Here is a 26,348-nt window from a genome sequence, read left to right as displayed (position 1 = left end):
ATCATGTGAAGAAAGAGGGCTGAGAAATTCCATTCGCAGATCATGGTCATTCCTCCAGGTAATTAGGTGCTGGCCTAATGACAAATCAAGGGAGGTTTCAGAATGCTGCTCAACTGACTGGGAAAAAATTAAATGGTTTTTTATAAAGTGATAGGCTCTAAGCTTGTGGTTCTAAATGCCTGCAGAATCAAACTAAAGAGGAGACTAACACGGAGACAAACGTGATCAGGAAGGGTACCATAAGCCATCAGGCACAAGACAAGTCCCCCCGAGTCAGGTGCATCCGCCCCTCCCCTAAAACAGCAATTAAAAACGACAAACCCTGGCTCTGTCTTCCTAACCTCCATCAAACCACAATGGGGTGTCATCACCTGGAACGTCTCCATTCCCGCCACGTCACCCCTACAAAGCTACAGGAGACTTCGATAAGCCCCCAGAAGGACCATTACTGTGAGGAAAGCAAAGGAAATGTCTCTTTTCGAAGGCAAACTAACAGAAGGTCTTCACAGAGAGCTATGCCTGCGCTCCACAAATAAGATTAAGGGGCCTTAGAAAAATAGGAAACAAAAAGACTCTGCCCAAAGGCTACCAGGAGTAAATTTTGAGCAAATAAAAAGTGTAGTTTCATAGCAGGGGTGCTTATTATTCTAAGAGATGGTGCCAGAAGCAGGACTAGGTACAGGAAGAACATAGGTAAACCCGCATATGGTAGCTTTGGAGAAATCAGGGAGTGTCTGTGGAATGGGACTGATTTTTTAAGCTGGCCCAGAAAACAACCAACAGCTGTTGGCAGATGGGATCTGGGGGCCCCCTTCTTGCTCCAAGCAGTCTAGCGCTGAGCAGGGATCAGGGTGGGTGCAGGCAGATCCTGTAATAGGCAGCCCCCTCCTCAGGCTGTGTGTTTAGAACAACTTGCCTTGCATTTCAAGTGCTGCCTGCAGAAAAGGTGGGGACCCTGCTCCCCCAAATCTGCACTCCTATAGGAGGGTTTAGGCCCCAGCCCAGGCTGCTTTTAGAACCTGAAGCATCCTTTCAGATGGTCACTTTCTACCACCTACAACAGCTACCTGGCTGATCCCTATTCATTTTTCGAGGTTGGGTCCAAGGCTGGCTTCTCTGAGAATGTTTCAAAGGCAACAGAACACACCAACATGTATAGATATGAATATCACAGGCTTTCTCAACAAACGACATGGGTCCAGATCCTAGCTCTACTCCTGGCTGTGCTACTGTCTTGCTGTATGACTCTGGGCAAGTTTAAATTGACGTGTAACTGACATATGACATTGGGTCAATTTACAGTGTACAGATGTGTTGGTTTGATACGTTCATCTGTTGCAGTAGGATTACCATGTTAGCATGAACAGCCATCTGTGCCCTTTCACATAATTCTCATTTCCGTTTGTCCATGAGAACAACTAAGACCTACTTTCTCAGCAACTTTGCAATTTATAAGAGTACTGCGGACTATACTCACTACGGTGTGCATTGGATTCCAGAACTTATCTATTAGCCACAGGACTGACTGTACCCTTAAACATGTCCCCAACTCTCCCAACCCCCAGCTCCTGGTCACCCCCATTCTACTCTCTGTTCTTATGAGTAACACAAGGGATTTTTAAACTTTTTGTTGACATTATTAATAGAGAAACCCCTTTAAGCAAATATCACTGACTCTCCTTATCCCCATTTTTCAAGGATGTAACAATGAGTGTTTATATATTTGTTGCATTCATTAAGCACCTAAAGGTGTGCCAGGCACCATGCTGGGTGCCAGAAACACAAAGAAGAATGAGATTAGCATTTGCTTCTCCAAGAGCCCTTTTCCAGAGGGGAAGACACACAGACATATGGCGACAAATGCGATGAAGAAAAAGAAGGCAGATTAAAAAACCGAGGAGTGACAAAGGTCCTATTTTTGAATTTTTTTTTCCCTAGAACTAATAAATAATGATTTCTGGACAGAGTTATCTTTCTTTCCGTTCTTATTGTTAAAAGATACAAATTTTCCAAGTTAAGGTCATTACAGTAATGAGAACAGCTTATGGTGTTTTTCAGAGATGGAACAGAATACTTCCCTTCTCCCCCCATCCCCCACCACAAAGATGTCTATGTCCTGACCCCAGGAGCCCGTATGTTATGCTATATAGCCAAAGGGGCTTTGGAGATGGGCTTAAGGTTTTCCAGGGGGCCAATGCAATCACACAGGCCCTTAAAAGTAGACAAGGAGGGCAAAAGAGTCAGAGAGTTGCAGTGGAAGAAAAGGCAGGAAAGATACAAAGTGTGATAAGGACTTGTCCCACTGTTGCTGACTTTGAAGACAGAGGGGGCCATGAACCAGCACATGCAGGTGCTGCTAGGATGGGATCTTGACCCAGGGCCAATGGTCCTAGCAAGGAATTGGGACTTTAGTCCTACAACCACATAACTGAATTCTACCAGCAACCGGAATGACCCTGGCAGTGGGTTCTCCCCCAGAGTCCAACCCCGCCGACACCTTAATTTCGGCCTTGAAACAGAGAAACCAGCAGAGCCCACCAAACTTTTAACCTACAGAATATAAGACCAGTGTCTTAAGCCCCTGAGTCTGCGGGAATTTATTGCAGTGGCCTTAGAAATCCAATGCAGAGCAAAAAAGCAAGGAAGTGATGTGACCCAATTTGGGCCTTTCTTATTCTTGTCCCTGGGATGGTGGAGCCAATGACTCTCACAAGGGAGTAATAACAGGTTTTAAAAACAGGGAATCGAGAGCTCCACAATGTCCAGGGTTTTTCAAAGTAGGAATGGACACACGGCCCTCCTGGGAACCCTGTTAAAATGCGGGCTCAGAGTCAGTGGGTCTCGGTGGGGCCTGATGGTCTGCATTTTTATAAGCTCTCTGAGGATACCCAGGCTTCTGGTCCACAGGGACACTCGGAGCAGCGAGGACAGATCTACGGACCTCACCTTTGGCACTCTCCACCCTTACCGTCCTCTTCATCACACTGTCACCACACCCTTAAGAATGGAGGTTCATGTGTATGGTCTGCAGATGTATCCCAAGGGCCTCAAAGATTGTCCGGAACATAACAGGTGCTCAGGAAGTATTTGTCAAATGCATGACTAAATTAATGTGAATACTGCACTTCTAAGAAAAAAAAAGAAAGGCCAAAAGGGAAGTCTGGGACCAAGGGGTGGGGGTGGGATCAGAAGAACAAAAAAGAAAAGCGTGGTGTTGGTAGGGACAAAGAGGAGGAATTTGAGAAAAGGCCCTTCTGCAACTGTACGAAGTCAGATTTAAGTAACTGGGTATCAGATTTCAGCCTAGAGGAAAACTGAGGAAGGACCCAGAAAGTTACGTGTCAATGTGACTATAAACAGCCGATTTTCTGTGTGCTCCTGTGCACTTGGGAGCGCACACACGTGCACCACAACCCTTTCCTCCACACGCCACTCATATCCTGCTTGTGGCCTGGTCCTGCTGAGATCATAAAGCTAGGATAAATTCGAATTCATGCTCCTAGCTACTCCAAAGCAGCCTCATCAATGCGTGCTCTTCTGTTAACTTGGGGAAGGAAGTGAATGAGGTCTCTGTCTGGCATGAAAAGGTCCCCCTTGAATGGGGTGGGAGGTCACCCCCAAGCCCAGGCAGCTTGCCTCCAGCTGGGTTTGTTTTTGTTTTGGTTGCAGAGTCACCAAGACCTCTGGAGAAACAAAGCAACTGAGTTTTTTGTTTTGTTTTGTTCTAATGAGTCAAACTTGCCAGGGACCTGAAGCAGAAGTCTGCCCACAATATTCTTATGCTTCCCTCACACAAAGCCAGAAGTTCTAGCCAAAAGCTCCTTTCCTTCTCCCACATGAGCTAATATTCTATAGTTCTGTAGCCAGAACTCTTGGGCTTCTAGAACCAGTGAGGAAAATCACGTTGTCCTAAGAAATTCATTTCCATCAAAATGTCACTTTCCTCTTTGTTTTTAGGGAGATCATTCAGATAATGAGGTAACGAGAACTGCCCTTTCTTGTCTGATGGGGAACAAACATCTGGACTTTCCCCATTTATGACTGCAGTTTCATGACATCACTAAGCGTGTGACCTGGATCCATTTCAGGGGAAACTGCAAGAACCCAGGATTTTACCCAAAAATGAGAAGCCCTTTAATTTCTCTGTTTTATTGTAGCTCATGAGCACTGAGTGCTCCCAGCCCAGTTGTTAGTGGCTCACTGGACTGAGAAGATCGGGTCAGGAGATCTGAGAGATATAAGGCCTGTTAAGTACAAGGACATGAGTCCTATTTAAGAAGGCGCCCGGGGAAACCACGCTTGAAGTAGACTTTTTTCCCCCCAGTCTGACAGCAATCTTGAAAGACTTTCACAGCACCAGTGGAATGGATTCTGAAGGCCCTCGGCATGACTTTGTATGAGGCTCGGAAGGAGGGAGGTTAAGGGAAAGCCATGACACCAGTTCCTGGCTAGGGCGGGCCACCGGGTGCCATTGGGAGTCCAGCAGAAGTCACCACCAAGAGCACATTCACAACTGGCCCAAAGGTCCCCCAAAGGAGCCATCGAGGACACTGAAGACCCAGGCCCACCTAGGGAGGTTTCTGAAACACACTCCGCCTGGGGCAGGGAGCAGTCCCTGCCCACGCTAAATGCACTGCCCCAACCCTGAACACTCAGGACCCACTGTCTCCAACATTTCCACGAAACAGTGACAGCAAGCTTGTGACTTCGTTCTAAGCCCAGTGTCTCCATGTGAATTTCTTATGAGATGGAAGGTGAGTTCGCCTACAAGAAAGCAACCAAACCGTTTCATGCTTTTCCTTTCACAGATGCTTAAATCCAGAGGCAGGAGCAATGAAAACCAAACAAACAGCAAAAGGGCTGGGGGTGTCTGACGAGTCTGGAACCGATAAGATGAAATTTATCCAAACCCTGGCTATCCAGCTGGAATTAGCCTGTTTTCTTACAAAATTCATCTAGACCAGCTGTGGTCCTGGGGAGGAAGCTTTGGAGGAGGCCATTTGTATCCTTCCAGAGCCCTTCTTCTCCTTCCAGTGAAAGAAAGACACTTCACCCGGGTTTCAAGATCTCCCTGTTAGACTCTAAATTAGCTTGCAGGTGCACAATTCCCAAACCCTCGGTTTCTAAACTCCTTAATCCAAGCTAGGGTCCAATGGCAACTTTTCAAGAAGAATTTCTCTGGAGCACCATTCAAGTGGGTATCCGATCATCTCCCATGAAGCTCACTGAAAACTCTTCCTAAAATGTCCTGCCCTTTCAGAGGTTGTGGCTTTGAGACCCTGAATGGGCAGTGCCACTAAGACATGACCACCCTCAAAGAGAGAGAAATCAGGAAAAGCCACAGCGGCACTCCCAGGTCTCATAGGGCACCACCGTGAGCAACATTTGTTTAATGGGCTTCAAGGGCTGGAGTCATTTAGGTCCTCTGGCGTCTGAAATATAGAGACCAGGTTTAGGATGGAGTGCGATTCCCCGGACTGGAGAGAAAGCGACACCTGATACGGTCACAGATGGAGCGTGCGTCTGGTTGGGTAAGGCTTTCTGCCACACTGCACAAAAGAGTTCTGGGCTCGGTGGGGAGGGGGGCCTTGGTAACATTTTGGTAACACATTTTTGCTCTTAGCATAGCCCCTCTCTACCTAGCCCTGCCAGCCCAGGAAATGCTGGCCCTGAGAGGAAGCAAACCCCAGGGACACAGCAAGGGTCCTATGGCAGCCCGCACTCATGCCTGTCACTTCGCTGATGCTCTTCCCAAGAAGAGGTTATGATCTGTCTCCCCTCCCGTTGCATCTGAGCTGGCTTGAGCAACTCAAGTGCGACCACCAGGGAGTCCCAGAGGTGACCGGAAGGTCCTGAGACCTTTAGGATCAGGTCAGAAAAGGCAGTGCCCAGCTACAGGAGCCCTGAGTCATCGGGGAAGGGGCCCAGTGCCCCCAGGCCAGGTGCAGGCACCACATGTGGGCACTGCAGTTGGCTGTCCTCCTCTTCGGGTCCTCCCAGCCCAGGCACCAGACAGATGAGCGAACGAGTCTCTGGCCGATTCCGGCCCCCAGCTTCCTGCTGGAGCAAGGACAAGCTGCCCCTGTTGTGCCCTTTCCAAAGCGCCGACTACAGGATCCGTGAGTGGGTGAAAGAAACTGTCGCTCCCTTTCCTCTGCATGGTTACGTAGCAACAGCAACTGGAACAGATGGCCAAACTGCAGGCCAGGACGTTCCTCTCGGCCACGCGGACTCTGTCAGGATTCTCCGTAGCAGCGGGGACACGTCCCTACTCGTCACACTCAATATTGCCACGGGGCTCCTCTGTTCCCAGCCTCGACAGCTCCCTTCCCCAGCATGCTGTCCCAGGCTGTCACTGCTGCCACCACCCTGCCTAAGCCCTAATGGTCCACCTGGCGGTGACCTTCTGCCCTTGGCGGTCAGGGTGAGGGCCCCTGCTCAGCCGTTCCTGGGCTTGTGGGGAACTCAGCAGGAGAGGATCCTGGGCCTAGGAGGAGCGGGAGGGCCTGAAATCACCCACGTCCTTCCTCTCCTCCTCAGATTCCCTGGGCTGGAGAGTCAGACCCCATCCCCTGCCTTCCCCTGCCTGGGCACTACAGACAGACTCTGACCTGGGGACAGTGAGCCAGTCACCAGTGTACCCTATCTATCCATTCTCAGAAGGCAGGCAGTCAGGGACTTAGCTGGAATGCTCTTCCTGGCTAGCATACCCCCTCCATATGGTGTTTTAAAAATGCCGACCCTAGGGTATAACTCTGGCTTCATCACTTTTTAATCCTCTGACTATTGATGACTCACTGAGACTCTCAAACTTCAGCTTCTAATCTGCAAAATGGGGACAAGAGGACCTCCCTCATAAGGCTGCCATCAAGGTCACGGTGAGGAAATCCATGTAAAGAGAACCTGGCCTATAGTAAGTGCTCGCTACATTGTAGCTCTTTAGAACAGTATCTTCCCTTGAAGAAGCACCTCTTGTGACTTACCCCTTGTAAGACTTGAAAGCTGTCGTTGTTGGGTGGTGGGTCTTGATCTGGGTCAACACCAACTCTGTAAGTCACCAGGGAGAGAGACAAGGAGAAAAAGGGAAAGCATTAGCTTGGACCACGGCAGCCATGCTGGCTGGAAGTAGCCAAGAGGCCGGCCATCTTCCGGAAGCGGAAGGAGTAGTTAGCTAGAAGAGGAAGGCTGTCATGCAAAAGTCGGGAGAAAGAGGTCATGTTCCATGTCAGATCCCGGGGGCAGGAGAGGCAAGTGGTACTATGTGCTTACAGCCTCCACGAGGCCACTGGGGTAGGGCACCCAACTGTCCCTCTGTCTTCCTGCACAGAAGGCCCCATTTATCCAAACATGGGACTCATTGCCCCATGCTTTTTCCCTTCTGCTGCTTCCTCATGTCTACCCTGACCTGCTTTCCATTCCCTAAGTTTCTGTTCCACCATTTTTCATTTAACCAGGGTGGTGCCGGAAGAATTTATAGTGAACACCTATATACCCCACCACGGAGACTCTACCATTAACACACTGCTAGAGTTTCTTTATCTCATATCTCTCCACTTCTCTATCATCCATCTTACTTTTTAGACGCATTCAAATAAAGTTGCAGACATCAGTACACGTCCCCTGAATACTTGGGCATACATTTCATTAATGTCTTATCCTGGTGCCCCCACGTCCTCCCACAGCTGAGATGACCTGAGAAGTGACTCTTTTAAGATCAACAACTGAAGACAGAAAGAAAAAGCAAAGTGGCAAAATCCACTTACAACAGATCCCATGCTTTGACTAGGGTAGTCGTCTTGGCTTAGTAACACACCAGCTGTTGTCTTGTGCACCTGTTAATTCTTCATCTCTGTACCTTCCTCACCCTGAGGTGGAGGACTATGACCTCGATCACAGGGGGAGGGTGGAGAAAACGAAGAGGACAGGAAAATTCTCTGCCTTCCCATGCTCTCTCCAGTATTGCAAAGAACTGTAAACCAAGAACACGGCTTCTGGCAGGTCTGACTCAAGCTCGAAGGGAGGTGCCAAACAGGTTCACCCAAGGGTCTTGGCAGTCCAGTACTGGGGTGCTGGCTCCAGTGAGCGGACAGCAGACTACAAAAACCCACGCGTGCGCACCTTACTTATGTTCCTCTCCCTCCCTCTTTCCTGCCTATGATGCCCAGGTTATTTCTTGAAAATGAAAACAGACGACAACAGAGATGGGCCCACTTCTGAAAGCCAACATCTACCCTGTCTTAGCACAGCGCTGTTAAGCACTAACCCGAGGTGTGTGTCCCTGGAAAGGGGGAACTATGGAGGGAAAGGGAACAGAGAGCCCGTATGTTGCTGAAGGTGAAGTTTAAAACCACAAGATGAATTCATGTATTTGGGAAATCTTTATTGAGTGCCCGGGACACCAGTTTCTGCTCTATTTAAACTCTAGGGTACCTGACACCAGATTTCCTACCTACGGGCCTGGGCTTTGGTACAATTTTTTGCAGTGGGTTCAATGGACTTTGCTATGTGTCTAGGGGCTGCTTTGAGGCTGCAGAGTCTGAGATTTGGAGGCTTGTCCTCATAACTGGATGTTATTTGAGGACTTTTGAAAAACAAGTCTCACAAAGATTTTCTGACACAAGACCCACGCCAATTCAGGGCTGTCCCCCAAAAGTCCCACCAGAGCCTCAATGTACCTGATGTGTCTAGTGTATCAAAGTGTTAGCTGAGAGGTCACATATGGAATTCCTAGCTCCTGATTTTGAGACCTCACCTGTTTCAGACACTCTTAACACACAGTCCCCCAGAGAAGAGTCCTCTGTCTGGTAGCTCGGTCTGCACTTGTGGTATTGACAGCTAGGAATCCAACATTAGGTCCTGCTCTGTGGCCTACAGCAGCACAAAGCCACTTCACGGCAGACTTGTTTACTCAGATGAGCTCCCCAGTGCAGACTCAGAGGGGAAGAGTGCCGTTACCCTGCTCTTTCTCCGACAGCAGCCCTCGGCCTAACCACAAGCTCTGACCAGACCGTGGGGCAGGAGCAATGAGATGATCTGATCTGAAGGGTATGGGGCAGTTTGGCCAAGAATGTGGCAGTCCAGGTCTGCCACTAATAATCTCTCCTTTCTATACTGTGAATTTTGAAATAGGTGTAATTAGCCTTCATAAATGGCTTCCATGTCAGCAAAGATAAAACAAGTTGATGTTACTGTCCTAGATAAAATAGGAGGACTGGGAGTAGGAGAAAAGGTTAAGGATGCCCTATATTACACTAACAAAAATAAAATCAAATATAATAAAAGCTGCCAAATGAAATCTAGCCCCCTCTATGCCTTTAACTAATGTCTATTGAAAGGGAAAAAAACCTTGGTTAACAAGAATTAAATTCTGTTCACCAAGAACTGCTTATGAAGACGAGGTTGTGACTATTTTCATTCAAGTTCTGGCGGTGTCGGTGGGACTCGTCTATTTATCCTGGGCCCATGTGGCCAGGTCAGAATTCAACATACCAAAGCACGAAATGGTGAAATAACTTGATAACATCACGAAAGCAGGGCCACCCTAACCTTATGGCAAACTTGTGATGTTCAGTGTTTTGTTCGGGGGAACTCGGGAATGAGTCTAGATCCACACTGTCCAGCAGAACTTACTGCAGCTTTCTAGATCTGCACTGTCCGATGTGCTAGCCACCAGCCACATGCGGCCAGCCCCTAAGCAGTTGAAAGATGGCTTATAGGACTACTGCTGCACCTTACATTTCATTCAGAGTCATGCCAAGTGAGAAAATAGAGCAATCAAACTAATTTTTGTTTTCATTCATTCTGGAATGAAAACATATAGAAAGAACATGAATAATTTCCTTTCTGGTATGAGTAGAAGTACATTCTGACGAGCTGCCATCTAAAATGCCAGGAAATCCCAGGAATTTTAGAGGTGTTCTACTTTAACCAGAGATTTTTCAAAAATGTGAATGGCTGAGGCCCTAAATCATTGCAGGACTAGGAGACACATGCCTTCCTGTAAAACCTTGAACTCCAGATCACAGTCTGAATGCTCTCATGTCCCAAGTGTAATAACTTGTGCTTTGCCCAAAGGACCTCCCCGAAGGTGGGATATTTCAAAAGAAAGGGTTTCCTCTGCACCTTAAGTACTACGAAAGTCAGGCCTCCAAAAAGTGAATATGTGTGTGTGTGTGTGTTTTAAACAGCAGAAAGAAAGTGTGAACCCAGGGATCTTAACAGCTTCCATTACTTATAAACACATCGTTACGGCCTATTCGGAGCCCAGTGATTTCACAGCACCCACGCCGGTGATGAGCAGGGCTGTTCTATCCACCGCCCTCAGAGGGTGACGTCCTTTCACAGTGGGAGGAACAGAGCTCAAGCCTACTGTGCCCTGATTTACCTACTGGCACTGAGAATCAGGTTGGGAAGAACACACGCTGATAAAGATGCAGAAAGGGCAAAGGAAACATTAAAGTCTTTGTTCTGCATGCCCTACATCGCTCCCTCCCCCAAGCCTAATGGGATCATGAATGTGGGTGGACACTGAGTACCTAACTGCATTACCAGAGTCTTTATCTTCTGGGTTTTTGAAAAACAAAACAAAACTGCTTTTGTATCTTCAGATTCCCCATAGGTACGAGTACGCACTTACATACTTTAAAAACTAAAAAAAAAAAAAAAAGCACTGGTACTTCATTCAGATGGTGTAAGCCCTACCCCAGTCATGGCTGACATACCAAATCCTAATTCTCTTCATGAGTGAACAGCCTTGTTTAGTAGATCATAACCAAGACCCGTGGAAGATGTGTCTGCAGCTCTGAGAATGGACTGCTCTGGCCACTAAGCTCAGCTGTGTAAGAGGGGAGACCGTTGCCAACTCCGGCTTTGGTGGGGACACACACTGCCCAGTATGCAGGGACAGAAAACGGAACCTCAGGAACACCGAGCCAGCAAGCAACCCAGAGACAGGGAGGAAAAGGGGTTAGACTTGACCCGACCTCTGGCCCCTTGGCTGAAAGGGGCAGAGGGTGGGCGCACACAGGAAGGAAGAAAGAGACAAAATGGCATCAAGAGAAACACGTCAGGTTAGAAGGAGGAGAAAAGCCAGGCCCAGTTAATTTGTTTCTGAGGATTTCTTCGTGTCACCTGATGTACTGCCGGCGCAGTTCGTTCTGGTCCTCTTCGGACGGCTCCTCGACGCCAACTCTGGGCAGCAGCAGAAGGGAACGTGAGTGTGACAGGGAGCACAAGGGAGCCAGGAGCTCTGGGCACAGGAGCCGGACCACGCCCATCAAGGAACAGGCGGACTCACTCTGAAGAGAGATCTGTACCCTCTCTGAAACTGTACCTATTCTCTCAAACCCAGAGAGGCTGCTAAATTTAAATTTAAAGCAACAATGTTAGGAGCTAGGCCCAATGAGGATCAATTGAGAAGGAAAGGAAGCCTCTCAAAAGATCACGTAAGGAAACCAGAGGAATACATGTAGCTCGTGGAAAATGAATTTATACAACTTTTCAGGAATTCACCTGTTCCATAGCACAAGGTACATCCATAGGAAAAACAGAAAACAAAGTTGTTATGAAACATGTATTTGAAGTGTTTACACATATTTTGACACATATTCAACAGAAAGAGCAAAAAGCACCATATTGTTGAAAACAGCAACAATACTTAAGAAGACAAAGATGGCTTTTTTTTGGGGGGGGGACACAAGTAAACTGTGTTGCCAAGGGTTCCTGAAGGTCAGGAACTCAACTTCTGCTCTTCTCTTTCTCTTGTGCCTTAGAGTTGACATGGTCCCTTTGTACCTGCTTTAACAATTTCTGGGTTGTATTCACGTACATCTGAACCTTGGCATCAGACTAAGAGCAGTGTTTCATGATCTTGGCACTACTGACACTTCAGGCCCTGGCCTTTACCTCCCAAGATAGCAGGAGCAGTCCCCTACCCAGTTGAGGCAACTCAAAATTTTATCTCCAGACATTGCCAAATGGTCCCTGGGTGGCAAACTGCCCTCAATCGAGAACCACTGCACTAAATCATGTATTATCAGTTGGTGGCATTGTCCCCATGGGTGTGAAGATTGGTTCTTGTGAGACAAAAAGTTTTAGACATTACAATGCTTTATACCCTCTAAAGCATGATCCTACATAAACAAGTCTACAGCAGATCTGTGCTATTTTTTTTTCTAGATCTGTGGTATTAAGATTTCACTGGAAGAGGTAATCGGGAGAAAAACATTTTTGAAGGGCTCCTTGTAGGGGAACAACAATGAAAACAAGGTGGAAAAACACTGTGCTAGACAATGCCCAGCTTCTTACGCTACCGAAATCCCTGGGAATCTGCAAGTGAGAATGAGCTATGCTTCCTATGGGGTACCTTAACAAGTCACCTGCTCAGAATGTGACTTACAGCAGATTCTCTATTTTACTATACTACTGAAAAATTGTAACCAATTCCAGAAAAGCAAACTGGACTCCATTAAGGTAAGATTCACTGATAATAATAATAGCAATGGGAGTAGTACTGATGTTATGATTTGTAATGATAACATAATAAAGTTATATATAACATACATAATATATAATAATTAATAGCTAAAAGATACTAAATGCTTACTATGTGCCAGATAGCATCTTTATTTCTTTTTCAGATGGTACATTTCCTGAGAGAATTCTTTATCACATTTATTTTATCCTTGCACTACTGTCCCCATCTAAATGGGTGAGGAAACTGAGTCAAAGAGGTAAATAAGTTGCCCAAGGTCACAAAAGTAGAAAATGGTGGAACCAAGATTGTGGCTAAGGCTCTTAGACCCCAGAGCCCCAGTTCTTCACCTCACAGTATCCACCCTTTAAAAAAAAAAAGATTTATTTATTTGAGGGCGGGGGGGAAGGAAGTGAGAAACCCAAGCAGACTTAACGCTGAGCCCAACATGGGGCTCCATCCATGACCTTGAAATCATGACCTAAGCCAAAACCAAGAGTCAGACACCCAATCAACCAAGCCACCCGGACGCCCCAGGATCCATCCTACAATTACAAGCTGGCGTCCTTAAAAACTCTTCAAATATCTAGTTACAAATGCTATTACATAAAGAGCTCAGGGCTTCTCCCTGCCTTTACTCTTCACAGTATCTGGCAAATTGTAAATTCTCAGTCTAACAGGATTATACTGAGCAGAGTGTCCTTCCTTGTCCTGGGGTGTCTGCACGGCTGCACTGTGGGGTGTGAGGGCTATCCGGATGCCTGGGCATGTGCCATTCCGACCCCACCTTCACCACCATCTCATGTGTGTGTCACCTGAAGCTGGCGGCTCCAAAGAGCCACCATGCTGCCAAATGTGCTCTGCACACATACCAGGCTCCTTTGCTGAAACAGTCCTGTGGTCCACCTTGTTAAATTGCCAACATTATGTCCTGTGTGAAAAACAATATCTGCTCAAGGGACCAAGAAAAATATGTAGTTTGTGCATTACCAGAAAACAATTTGAGCATCTCGCCATCATGTTTTAAAGTATCAATCACCACATACTGATTTTAAAAAGATACGTTGGATTTCTGGAAAGCAGTAACCTGGCTCTGGATCTGGGTCATGTTCATTTTTATTTTACACACAGACTAGAACTTAGCCATGGTTAAAAATCACAACTAACTCCTCATTATTTATGGTGGAACTCAGAATCCCACCCTGGGCTTCTGACTTCTGAGCAGCCACTTAACACCTCATAAGGGCCTCTGTCTGTAGCCTGGAGAAATAAGGAACAGGTAGGTGTTGATTTTACTTAGGTCATAGAGGTCAAAACACCACACTGAACTTCAGAGGGTTTCTGAAGAATTTTAGAATAAGAACCTGGTTCACATAAATGATTCATATTCATGAAGTAACATCAGAAACCACAGGCCAGAGAAACCAATGAATCTCATTACTTTATTTCTGAGGGAATTTCTTTTCATGTAATCTCTATAAATGTCAGTTTCTATACTTAGACAATCACTATTTAAACAAATCTGGAAAATGCAAAGTACTGACACCAAAATTGTTGTTTACCTATTTGCTTCATTATGCTGTCTGGGCAGAGCTGGACAGAAAGAAGGAAAGAATAAAGATAGGATCAGAAGTCAAAGAGATGGAGAGAAGAAGAACAATAGAGGAAATCAATGAAACAAAAAGCTGGTTCTTTGAAAAGATCAATAACATTGACAAACCTGTAGCAGACTGAAAGAAAAAAAGAGAGGAGATATAAATTTCCAATATCAGGAATGAAACAAGGAGTGTTACTAGATATGTCACAGATATGAAAAGAATAATAAGGTAATGCTACAAACAACATAAATTTGACAACTCAGATGAAACAGGACCAATTTCACAAACTACCACAGTTCACCAAATATGAAACAGATAATTTTTTTAAAAGATTGATTTATTTGAGAGAGAGAGAGAGCAAGCATGCGAGTTGGGGGGGAGAGGGAATCTCAAGCAGATTCCCTGCTGAGTATGGAGCCCAATGTGGGGCTCAAACCCATGACCCTGAGACCATGACGTGAGCTGAAATCATGAGCTGGATGCTTAATCAACTGAGCCCAGGTGCCCTATGAAAAAGATCATCTTAACAGCCCTATAACTATTGAAGAAATTGCCTTCACAATTTGAAAACTCTTGAAAAGAAGTCTTTAGGACCAGATGATTTTACTGGAGAATTCCATTAAGCTTCCAAGATGAGTTAACACAAATTCTACACGATGTCTTCCAGAAAACAGAAGAGTAAGGAACACATCCCAGCTCGTTTTGTGAGGTCAGATTACTCTGATACCAATGTCAGATTGGTAAAATAGAAAAAAGCAGTACCAAATAGAATAGAAAAAGGAAAATAGAAAAATAGAAAAAGGCAGTACCAAAAAAGAGAAAATGGTAAACTAATATCCCTCATGAACACAGAGCATAGAAATCTTAAAGAAAATAATAGCTAATAGAATTCAGCAATATATAAAAAATTTATGCACCATAACCAACTGGGGTTTGTTTTAGGGAAGTAAGACTGGTTAAATATTTGAAAATTACTTTAGAAAAAGGGGGGTGCCTTGGTGGCTCAGTCAGTTATGCACCTGACTCCTGATTTCAGCTCAGGTCATGATCTCAGGTTCCTGAGATCAAGTCTTGTATTGGACTCCACACTGGGTGTAGAGCCTGCTTAAGATTCTTTCTCTCTCTCTCTGCCCCTCCCCCACTCATGTATGTACTCTCTCTCTTAGAAAAAAGAAAATTAATCAATGTAACCTACCATATTAACAAGCTAAACAAGAAAAATATGATCACATCAATAGATACAGAAAAAGCATTTGATAAAATTCCAACACCTGTTCGTGATAAGAACAAAAACACTTAAAAACCTAGCAACTGACAGAAATTCCCTCAACTTAATGATGATAAACATCTACAAAAACCCGACAGCTAATGTTACACTTATTAGTGAAAGACTGAATGCTTTCTCCTTAAGACTGGAAACAAGGCAAGGATGTCAGCTCATGGCACTGTTATTCAACGTCATACTAGAAGTCCTAGCCAGAGCAGTGAGTCAAGAAAAGGAAATAGAAGGTACACTGGTTGGAAAGAAAGGAATAAAAGTGCCTCTGTTTGCAAATGATGTGATGGCCTATGTAGAAAATCTCAAGTAAGTTACAAAACCAAACTAAACCCTCCTAGAACTAATAAATGAGTTCAGTGTGGTCACAGGATACAAGATCAACATAGAAAAACCAGGCTGCCTGTGTGGCGCAGTCGGTTAAGTGTCTAACTCTTGGGTTCAGCTCAGGTCATGATCTCAGAGTCGTGGGATCCAGCCCTGCATCTGGCTCCATGCTGGGCGTGGAGCCTGTTGGAAATTATCTCTCTCCCTCCCTCTACTCTTCTCCCCCTCTCCCTCTCTAAAAAACAAACAAAAACCAAAAACCAATATTGTATTTCTATATCCTAGCAGTGAACACATGGAAACTGGAAAGATAGAATCGTGGGGAGCCTGGGTGGCTCAGTCCGTAAAGCATCTGGTCTTGGGGCACCTGGGTGGCTCAGTCATTAAGCGTCTGCCTTCGGCTCAGGTCATGATCCCAGGGTTCTGGGGTCAAGCCCCACATCAGGCTCTCTGCTCAGAGGGGAGCCTACTTCTCTCTCACTTCCCTCTCTGCCTACTGCTCTGCCTACTTGTGCTCTTTCAAATAAATAAATAAAACCTTTGGGGCACCTAGGTGGCTCATGGTTAAGCCTCTAGCTTCAGTTCAGGTCATGATCTCAGGGTCCTGATATGGAGCCCCACATTGGGCTCTCTGCTCAGCAGGGAGCCTGCTTCCTCCTCTCTCTCTGCCTCTCTGCCTACTTGTGATCTCTCTCTCTGTCAAATAAATAAAATCTTAAAAAAATATAGAACAGTATTTATAATTGCTCAAGAAAGAAGAAATACTTAGATATAAATCTAATAAACCAGGGCACCTGGATGGCTCAGTGGGTTAAGCTTCTGTCTTCAGCTCAGGTCATTATCTCAGGGTCCTGGGATCGAGTCCCCCATCAGGCTCTCTGCTTGGCAGAGAGCTTCCCCCCCCCCTCTCTGCCTGCCTTTCTGCCTACTTGTGGTTTCTCTCTCTGTGTGTCAAATAAATAAAATCTTAAAAAAAAAATCTAACAAACCATGAACAGGCGCTGTATGCTGAAAACCATACAATCTAAATAAATGAAGAAACATGACACATGCATGAATTGGAAGAGTCAACATAATAAAGATGGCAATTCTCCCCAAACTGATATATAGGTTTAACACAATTCCTGTGAAAATTTCAGTGACTTTTTTTTTTAGAGATAGACAAGGTTATTCTAAAATATATATGGGAAGGAACTAGAACAGCTATGACAATTTTGAAAAAAGAATAACATTGGAGGCCTTGCCCCACATGATGCTAAAGTTTATTATGTAACAATAGCTATCAGGACAATGTGGTCCCGGTGGAGGGTTGAATGCATTCATCAGTGGAGCAGAACACAAACAGACCCACGTGTATACAGCCAACTGATTTTTGGCAAAGGAGGAAAAGTAATTCAATGGAGTAAGACTAGTTTTTTTTTTAAGATTTTATTTATTTATTTGAGAGAGAGCGGGAGCACAAGCAGGGGGAGCAGCAAAGGGAGAGGGAGAAGCAGTTTGCCTGCGGAGCAGAGAGTCTGATGTGGGGCTCGATCCCAGAGCCCTGGGATCACGACCTGAGCCGAAGGCAGACGCTTAATGACTGAGCCACTCAGCTGCCCCAAGACCAGTCTTTTAAACATATTGCCAAAACGACTGGATGGTCTTAGGCAAATAAGATAAAACCTTAACTTAAACCTGTATCTTATATAAAAATCAACCCAAGATGGACCACAGACCTAAATGTCAAGCAGAACACTAAAAAACTTTTAGAAGATAACACAGAAGAAATCAGGACCTAGGGCTTGACAGAGAGTCCTTAGATGTAACACCAAAGACACGGTGCATAAAAGAAAAAAAAATGATAAATGGCACTCCCTCAAAACTGAAACTTGTGTTTTATGGTAGACTCTACTAAAAGGATTAAAAGACAAGCCACAACCTCGAAGAAAATACTTACAAACCACATCTCTGACAGAAGATTAGTATATATAATAAATAAAGAACTCAAAACTCAATTAAAAAAACCCAAACAATCTGATTAGAAAACAAAGAGTTTCAGCAGGTGTTTCATCAGAGAAGATACAAGAATGGCCAATAAGCACACGAAGAGATGCTTGATATCATTAGTTATTAGAGAAATGTAAAGTGAGGCCACAGGGAGGTCCACCCACACACCTATTAGACCTACAATGAAGAAGAGTGGTAACAGGGGGCACCTGGGTCGCTCAGTGGGTTAAAGCCTCTGCCTTCCGCTCAGGTCATGATCCCAGGGTCCAGGGATCAAGCCCCGCACTGGGCTCTCTGCTCAGCAGGGAGTCTGCTTCCTCCTCTCTCTGCCTGCCTCTCTGCCTACTTCTGCTTTCTGTCTGTCAAATAAATAAGTAAAATCTTAAAAAAAAAAAAAAGGAAGAGTGGTAACACCAAATGCTGGCGAGGATGTGGAGAAATGAGATCTCGCCTATGCCCAGTCATACACATCATCATTTCCCGATTCCTCTCTGGGCACTAGCTGCTATGTTCTAGGTGCTATCTGTACGTTACATGGATTTTCCATGATGATAAAGTTATTATATTTGTATATACAGCTTATGTGCCTCAGGGAAAGCTGCACACACTCTCAGTTCTGGAAAGGACAATCTGAGTGGCCCAATTTGGAAAAGGGTTATTGGAAGAGCAAAATGTCACAAGTCAACTCTCCAATTGGTGGGAAATTATTTGCCTATACATGTGTGTAATGTGTGGGAGGGCCTATAAATCAGGATGAAAAACTAACATGATTTAATCAGGCTCTGAACATCCAGGTACCTACTGAGTGACCAGACAAATAGGAACAGAAAGTAATCTCAAAGGTCAGTCTTGAGATTCTTTTTTTAAAAAAAAGATTTAATTTATTTGAGGGGTGCTTGGGTGGCTCAGTGGGTTAAGCCTCTGCCTTCGGTTCAGGTCATGATCTCAGGGTCCTGGGATCGAGACCCACATCGGGCTCTCTGCTCAGTGGGGAGCCTGCTTCCCCCCTCACTCTGCCTGCCTCTCTGCCTACTTGTGATCTCTGTCAAATAAATAAATAAAACCTTTTTTAAAAAAGATTTAATTTATTTGAGAGAATGATAGAGTGAGAGAGCAGGGGAGTGGTAGAGAGAGAAGTAGGCTTCCCACTGAGCAGGGAGCCCAATGTGGGGCCCTGTCCCAGGACTCTAGGATCATGACCCAAGCCGAAGGCAGACACCCAACCAACTAAGCCACCCAGGCACCCTTAATCTTGAGATTCTTAAAGATTCTCAACTGTGTGCCGGGTAAACCTCCTTTCTTACCTTTAACACAGAACAAAGATGGTACCATTATATGTGTCAGGTTTACAGCCAAAAAGCTGTCCATTTTCTTCTTTCGGTTCATATTCCCATGATGAATTATTTTCCTTAATACAACTCTTGAGATTCATACCAGGAACTCAAGTTCTGGTCATCCCAAATTTCACGACACAGAGGTGCCCAACACTATCCACCTTCTCACAGGTGGTCGGACACAGCAGTTCAGCCTGTGGACTGGGTGCCAAGACTGCCGGGGCCCAAATCCCAGCCCATCCCCCAAAAGCTCTGTGACCTGGGCAAGTTATTTCTCTGGGCCTCAGTTCTGTCAACTTTAAAATGAAGAGCATGGTTGTAGCTTCTCTACCGAATGTTGTGAAGATTGTCTTAATACAGGCGCAGCATCTTGTACAACGCCTGTGTCACACAAGTGTTATCTATTACGGGGCTGCCACTGATCAGCCCCGAGTAGCTTCTGCAGACCCACAAGGATGTGAGGCTGAGGCTTGCCAGGCCAGAAACGGTGCCGCTGGCAGAGGCCAAGCCCAGGAATCCCTGCCTGCCATCAAGACAAAAGTCCTTGATGGGTTACGGAGGTCTCTCCAACTCCAGTTTTCTCCCAAATTCCAGTCCCCCCCCCCCAACTAAGGTAGGCTCTGCGCCAGTTTGCGCCAGTTGGGCATTCTATATTCCAGAGAAGGGAATGTGAATTAAAAGCTGGCAGAGGAAGAAAAACAGAAAAACATCGCCACCTTGTGGCTTTCCAGAGAATTCCTCTTCACACCCACGCGCACCGAGAGCCTTGTCTCCTGATCACATCACCCTCTGCAGACTCCAAAATGGATGGAGGTGGTGGGGGTGCCTCCCATGAGCACAGCACACCCACTGAGAGCTGAAGGGACTGCAGAAGGTCTGCTGGCATGCTTTCACTTAGCATTTGGGGAAACTGAGGCCCAAAGACCTGTGAAGGGCTTGCCTTGAACCAGAGCCAGAGCCAGGCTCTGGGACGCCTGACCTCTGTTCCAGTGCCCTCCTTACCCTAATGTGCTGGAGCTTGCCAGCCCCTCTGGGCTTCAAACGCTCTTAAAAAACAAAAAATCAAATTTTGGTCAGGGCTTTCAGTCCTGACTGAGTTGCAAAACCACAGGCAGGGGACATGCATGAGGCTGCAACAGAGGATGGTGACACAGGAAATATCACCTCTTTGGTACGCTTCAGCAAGAAACAGATCAAACAGTTTCCTCCTAGAAACAAAACTCGAATTGCCTCTTTTTGTTTCTGGTGGATGAGGTGGCTCTGAAGGCCAGAGGTGTGATTTCACAGGAATGTGCACTGCCTGACTTTGCCGGCAGTGACATCCGTTCTCTTGCCTGTAGCTTTAAGACTTTGGAATTCTTGCCCTAGTGTCACTGTTCTAGGAAGGTCCAGGTGTTTCTAAGGCCTTGTGTTGTCGTACTGACAGAAATTTTCATGCCTACCTTCTTTTCTTCTCATGGAAAAGTCAATATTCTGAATTTTTACTCATTGCTTTTTATTTTCAATCCCTCACCCAAACCCAACCCAATACAACCCTGTTAAGAACCTTCCATACACTAAGCTGTCTCCCCCGCCACACACACACACCTGCACCAGGGTGGGCACAAGTGACCCAGTTAGACACAAAACTGACCATGGTTTCAAACTGACCTTATGTTAAGCCACGACAACATGGGCGTCGTGCCTCCACCAATGACCCAAACGGTGAAGAAGACAATGAGGAGCGTGGTCGTGAACATCATCTGGCGGGCATAGGATGCTGTGTCTCGGATGGCCAGTGCAAATGCCATGGCCCCCCTGAGGCCTGCAGGGACAAGAGAAGAAGATTTGGTTACAAGGCTAAATGACAGTGTATCCTCGAATGCACTGTTGCCACCTGGGGCTAATGGCTGGACCCCACGTGCTGTCTCATTTGGAAAGAAGAAACTTAAGGGCATATGGTTTTCTCCTGTTGGACTTTTTTTTTTCTTCAAAATGCCCATAATGTAAGGAGAACACTGCACTATTTTGTATGGCCCATTCCAGGACAACAACACGCTCTTATTGCTAAAATAGTTCTGCTAGGAACATGAAGTAAAAAGAAATGTAAATAGGGGCGCCTGGGTGGCTCAGTGGGTTAAAGCTTCTGCCTTCGGCTCAGGTCATGACCCCAGGGTTCTGGGATCGAGCCCCACGTTGGGCTCTCTGCTCCGCAGGGAACCTGCTTTCTCCCCTCTCTCTCTCTGCCTGCCTCTCTGCCTACTTGTGATTTCTCTCTGTCAAATAAATAAAATCTTTAAAAAAAAAAAGAAATGTAAACAAAAAATAAAAACATAAGCTCTCTAGGTCTGTGATCCCAGCACTATATGGTCATCATAAATGGAAGCAGCAGGCTAGGTATGAATGTGGCAAATGCGTATTTGTGGCTTCTGTGCCATGAACCACGGAGCAGGTCAGCATTTCCTTAGCAAAGCCACACAGAGAAGCAACGACATAACTTGATCTACATCAGGGGCTGGCAACTTTTTCTGTAAATGGTCAGATATTAGAGATCTTAGGCTTTATGGGGTAAGGGGGGAAAAGTTAAGAATACTGTGCAGGTACTGATGTGTAAGAGAAAAAAAACAGATTCCCACAAAATCTTATCGTCAAAAACCAAGAATGGATTCATAATAACTGAGTACAGTTTGTTGTAATATAGGTGCGTTAATGCAAACGGTGGGATTCTCTTCGAGGATGAGATTTCACCTGATTGGATTTTAAAGTCAGTGTCTCCTCTCATGACACGGACTGTAGATGTCCATGGGTAAAAGCCATTCTGAGCCGTGGCATGTATGACAACAGACAGCAGCCAGACTGGACCCCAGGACTACAGTTCGCTGACCCTTCACCCACATTAACGGGCATTAAGATTAGGCACCAAATACTGAGAATGAAAACAACGCAACCCGTAGGGAAGTTGAATCACTATGTTTACGTCTGAAACTAACATAAACATTGTGTGTCAACTTGACTAAAAAAACAAAACAAAAAACCCGCCAAATAGAAATTAACTTTATGTAGTTAAGTTATATTCTTTTTTTTTTTAGTTAAGTTATATTCTTACCTTTAATTTTAAAAGCGTATGTTTTGATCTACATACTGCAACACTCACAAAGGAATTGAAACAATTGTGAATATTCTTAATATATATTCACAAATATTTGTTCTTCTTTTATGTGAGTTCTCATATTTTTATTTTGTATTAGATTTTACTTATGTTATATTTAATAAAATATTGTTTTTTGTTTGTTTTTTAAGATTTTATTTATTTGAGACAGAGATCACAAGTAGGCAGAGGGGGGGGGGAGCAGGCTCCCCATGGAGCAGAGAGCCCGATGTGGGGCTCGATCCCAGCACTCTGGGATCATGACCTGAGCTGAAGGCAGAGGCTTTAACCCATTGAGCCACCCAGGCACCCCAGTATTGTTTATTTTTTAAAAAAAGATTAAACACCCACATTTTAATGTTTGCCATTCTAAGCTCTTTTGTTCCTTTTTCAAAGCACACCCCTCATTTGTTTTAAAGTAAAGGGTGACTCCGTGGTCTTCAATAGATACCTGGCATGAGCTCCTGTTCACCAGTGGTGGGAGGGGGGGCACACGACAACGACAACTGTGTATGTTGTATGAGAGCAAGAAAAGTTATATGCACTGTATCTGTTTGTGTAGTTTCCTACCTTTCCTGATAATTTTGCAAATTCGCTAATCTGAGAACTTCACAATTCACTGCAGAATGACTCCCCAAAAATGACATGAGAAAACAAAGTTAATGTTTTCTATTAATCTGTGCTAGGGAGACACTTACGCACATCTAGAATGCCAACAGCCACCATTGTCAACAATCAATATTTAAGCCTCTAAAAGGATGCTGTCTGGAGTACCTGGGTGGCTCAGTGGGTTAAGCCACTGCCTTCGGCTTGGGTCATGATCTTGGGGTTCTGGGGTCAGGCCCCGCATCAGGCTCTCTGCTCAGCAGGGAGCCTGCTTCCCCCTCTTTCTCTGTCTACCTGTGATCTCTCTCTCTCTCTCTCTGTCAAATAAATAAATAAATAAAATATTTAAAAAAAAGGATGTTGTCTCCAAGAACAAAGCATGGGGGTCAGAGAGAGACAACATGTGCTATAGTCGTCTTGATTTTATCAGGTAAACACTGTATGCTGTACGATAGAGAAGCCTTGGATTTTTCATCACTTTAAAGAACTGAGTTCCTTTCAAAGGTGAGATTGCTCCCAGCAGGAAGTAACTTTTACAGGAGACGGTATCTTTAAATAGCTGTGTACGTCGCAGTCTTTTAGTACAGAAAATAATGCACATACTTTAAATTTATCCAGGTGCTGAGTTATCTCCAGCTGGCCTCGCTCTTTCCCAGCAGCCCTTTCTTGATATGGAAGGAGGACCTTGGCATGCCCTTCTCAGAAACCTCTAAAGTTGCCCGACTGCTCTCGAGTCAAGCCCAACCTCTAGGGCACAGCAATGAGGCTTCCTTGGGGTCCAGACTCCAACAGTGGTTCTCAAAGTGTGGTCCTCAAACCACTAGAAGCAGTAGCAGAAGCAGCCAAGAATACGTGAGAAGTGCCCATTCCTGGGGCCCCTCTACCTGCAGAAACACTCTGGCGGTGGGGCCCCTCGAGGGCCTCTAACCAGCCCAACAGGTGGTTCTGATGCCGCCTGAGCTCCCAGCAGCCTAGATGCAATTTCCCCCGTCCAACCTGACCCCTTTCTGCATTAGCCCCTGTGTCTTACAGCGAAAGCACACTGCTGCCCTTCCTGGAAAAAGCCTGGCAACGCTCTCCTGATTGTCCAACCTGCTGCCTCACGAGACTCATTTCTGGCAAACCCAGAATGAAGGCTGCCCCCTTGGTAAAGATGGCCCCAGGCCCTCTTCTTCCCCATCTTGATTGCAGTGTGTCACGCTCCCTCCAGAGGAAGTTAGCTCTTTGCTCACCTGCCTCCCCCACATCAGACTGGCAGTCTGGCAAGGAAGCAGTCTTTGTCCCCTCCAGAACCCAGAGTGCTGCATTATAAAGAGGATGCTGTGTGGACAGCTGTCAGAGTGAAAGGCACTCACTGCAGCAGGTGGCCTGTTTCAGTGCAGAGGTAAGCAAGTACCAGACAGAGCAACTGCTTCGCGGTGCAGTGCCTGTTGCCGAGAGAGTTCCAGAAGACTCTGACATCCCCCTCCCCCACGAGAACCACCACGTTGCAGTCAAGGGCTGCTACTCACTTTGCCTCTTGCGCAGTTCCTTCCCATCCCCCACAGAAAACAGAGGTAATTTTAAGGATCCCTGTGGCCTCCAGTGGCCCCACCATCTTCTCCCTCTGCTCTACAAAGACCCTCTAACTTGGGTCTCATCTATGAGGACTGACACTTACTGCGTGCTTACTGCACCATCAGCTCAGGCCAGCTGCTCTCTCCTTCCTTTACCTCCGCGTATTTTACTGTCCTTTGTTCCCTTGGTGGCTTCTGCACACTTCTGAGCTTTATGGGGTGGCGGGGGAGGGTGGTGGATGTGGGAGACAGTGTAGATCAAGCGGCACTATCACAGCTGTTAATTTCCAGTGTGGGGCTCATCTTGCTTATGCAAGTGGTTTTTCGGTTTGGTTGGTTTTGTGTTGTTTTATGTTGTTTTACTTTCAGAGAAAGTTGGAGCTGGGAGGAACCTCAACTAAGTAGCTCAATTTCATTATTTTACAAGACTGGATACTGCAGCTGGGAGGTACTGAGCGACCTGGCCTATATTCTTTCTCATTAAAGACCTAGAAATTTTAAGTCTGGAGCCCTTCTGGAAGATTAAGGGTTATGAATACCAATCAGAAAATAATCAAGCACTTTAAATACTTGTATACCTATAGGTCCCATGGGTGGTAGAGATAAAAATGAAGATGCGGCTATTTTGGGGGAGAATGTTCACATTTGGTAGTATAGCTTGCAAAACCAGAGTTAACTCTAGCATGTATGTCAGCCTACCCAGCACTGCAGGGATACAAAAGAACCAGGTGTCTGAACTTCTGGCTCTTCGTGGACCTTATTGATGATATTTTAATCATGCTAGCATTCCTGCCGAATAAAACTCATTTTTCTTGACATGTACAGTTTTTTACCTGAAAACATCATCATGTGTTGAAAGTTCCAGCCAATCTTGTGCCTTCTGCCCAAGTTGAGGAAGAAGGAGAGCGGGTAGATGTGCGCAGCTCTGCCCAGGAAGATGGCGACCTGACCACCAGGTGGAGGTTAAGGACCCAACAGCTTTCTAGAAAGGCAACTTCCCAGAGCCTCTGGCAGAACAGAGAATGTTAGTGATGCTGTGATCCCTCATGACCAGGAGATAACTGCACAAAGACCAGGATGGTCGCATGAGGCAGCCAAGCTGTCCAGCCTCCCCTGAAACAAGTCTCAGCAGCAAGTGGGGATTCAGTTAGACAGCTTTCCCAGCATTCTGGCTCCCATCAGAGTTCATTTCGAACCTTTTAAATGGGCTGTTGTAACTTCTTCTTTTTAAAGATTTTATTTATTTATTTGAGAGAGAGACTATGAGAGCAAGAGCACAAGCAGCAGGGAGGAGGCAGAGGGAGAGGGGGAGGCAGAGGGAGAGGGGGAGGCAGAGGGAGAGAGGGAGGCAGGCTCCCCGCTGAGCAGAGAGCCTGATACGGGGCTTGATCCCAGGACCCCAGGATCGTGACCTGAGCTGAAGGCAGACACTTAACCGACTGAAGCACCCAGGCATCTCTGTTATAACTTCTTGATTTAATCACACTGACGTGGACCAAGTTTCCCATCTCTCTAAAAATGAGTCCAGAAATAAGCTCAGGCACCATGGCAGGGGTTGGGGGGGGGTGCGTTGAGAAGAGCGAATCGTGGCTTGGACTCCATGAGAAGGAAAGTCACAAGAAGAGCAAACGCCTACACTCCAGGTCAAACAGTAAAGAGCAAATGTCCTGGGTAAGAGCGCATATGCTTCAGTCAGAAGTAGAGAGCAGGGGCCCGAAAGGAGCAAGAAGATGCTACAAGTGAGACACTGTGCGGACACACAAAGGACTCGGGCCACTGAAGGCGCACTCCTAACCCTCCTAAGACTCAACAGGAGGGGGAGATTTCTCTACCTAAGTGGCTTAAAAGTCTTCCAGAGGGAAGAGCCATGGAAATGGGGGAGTGTGGAAGGGGAGCTCTGCTGTGGACAGCGAAGAATTCAGGGAAACGGGTTATCCTTCACCTGCTGAGTTTAGATTAGAGTCTGGCAGAGAGCTGCATGTCGCCCTGGTCGCAGAAGGACACCGCCGTGGGAGCCTCGGGAACAGGGAGCTTCTGCGCCAGGCGAGCACCAGCTGCCTGAG

The 26,348-nt window shown here is 45.9% G+C and overlaps 1 protein-coding gene across 3 annotated transcripts in view; it reads right to left on the bottom strand.

Moving 5' to 3' along the window:
• The window catches only part of SLC9A7 (solute carrier family 9 member A7), a 141,177-nt gene that overhangs the window by 23,233 nt on the left and 91,596 nt on the right, over positions 1-26,348 (bottom strand). For 2 of the 3 annotated variants that reach the window (XM_044234366.1, XM_044234368.1), the window contains exons 11-14: positions 25,119-25,230; positions 20,647-20,800; positions 11,131-11,190; positions 6,984-7,047 (exon numbers count right to left, since the gene is read on the bottom strand). In XM_044234366.1, coding sequence (XP_044090301.1) covers positions 6,984-7,047; positions 11,131-11,190; positions 20,647-20,800; positions 25,119-25,230 — 390 coding nt within the window. The remainder of the gene's footprint in view (positions 1-6,983; positions 7,048-11,130; positions 11,191-20,646; positions 20,801-25,118; positions 25,231-26,348) is intronic. The other variant, XM_044234367.1, reaches the window with a different exon arrangement.

Source organism: Neovison vison, chromosome X, assembly GCF_020171115.1.
Source record: "Neovison vison isolate M4711 chromosome X, ASM_NN_V1, whole genome shotgun sequence".
Lineage (NCBI taxonomy): Eukaryota > Metazoa > Chordata > Mammalia > Carnivora > Mustelidae > Neogale > Neogale vison.
Note: the sequence above shows the minus strand (reverse complement) of the source record. Positions and strands in the feature narration are given on the sequence as shown.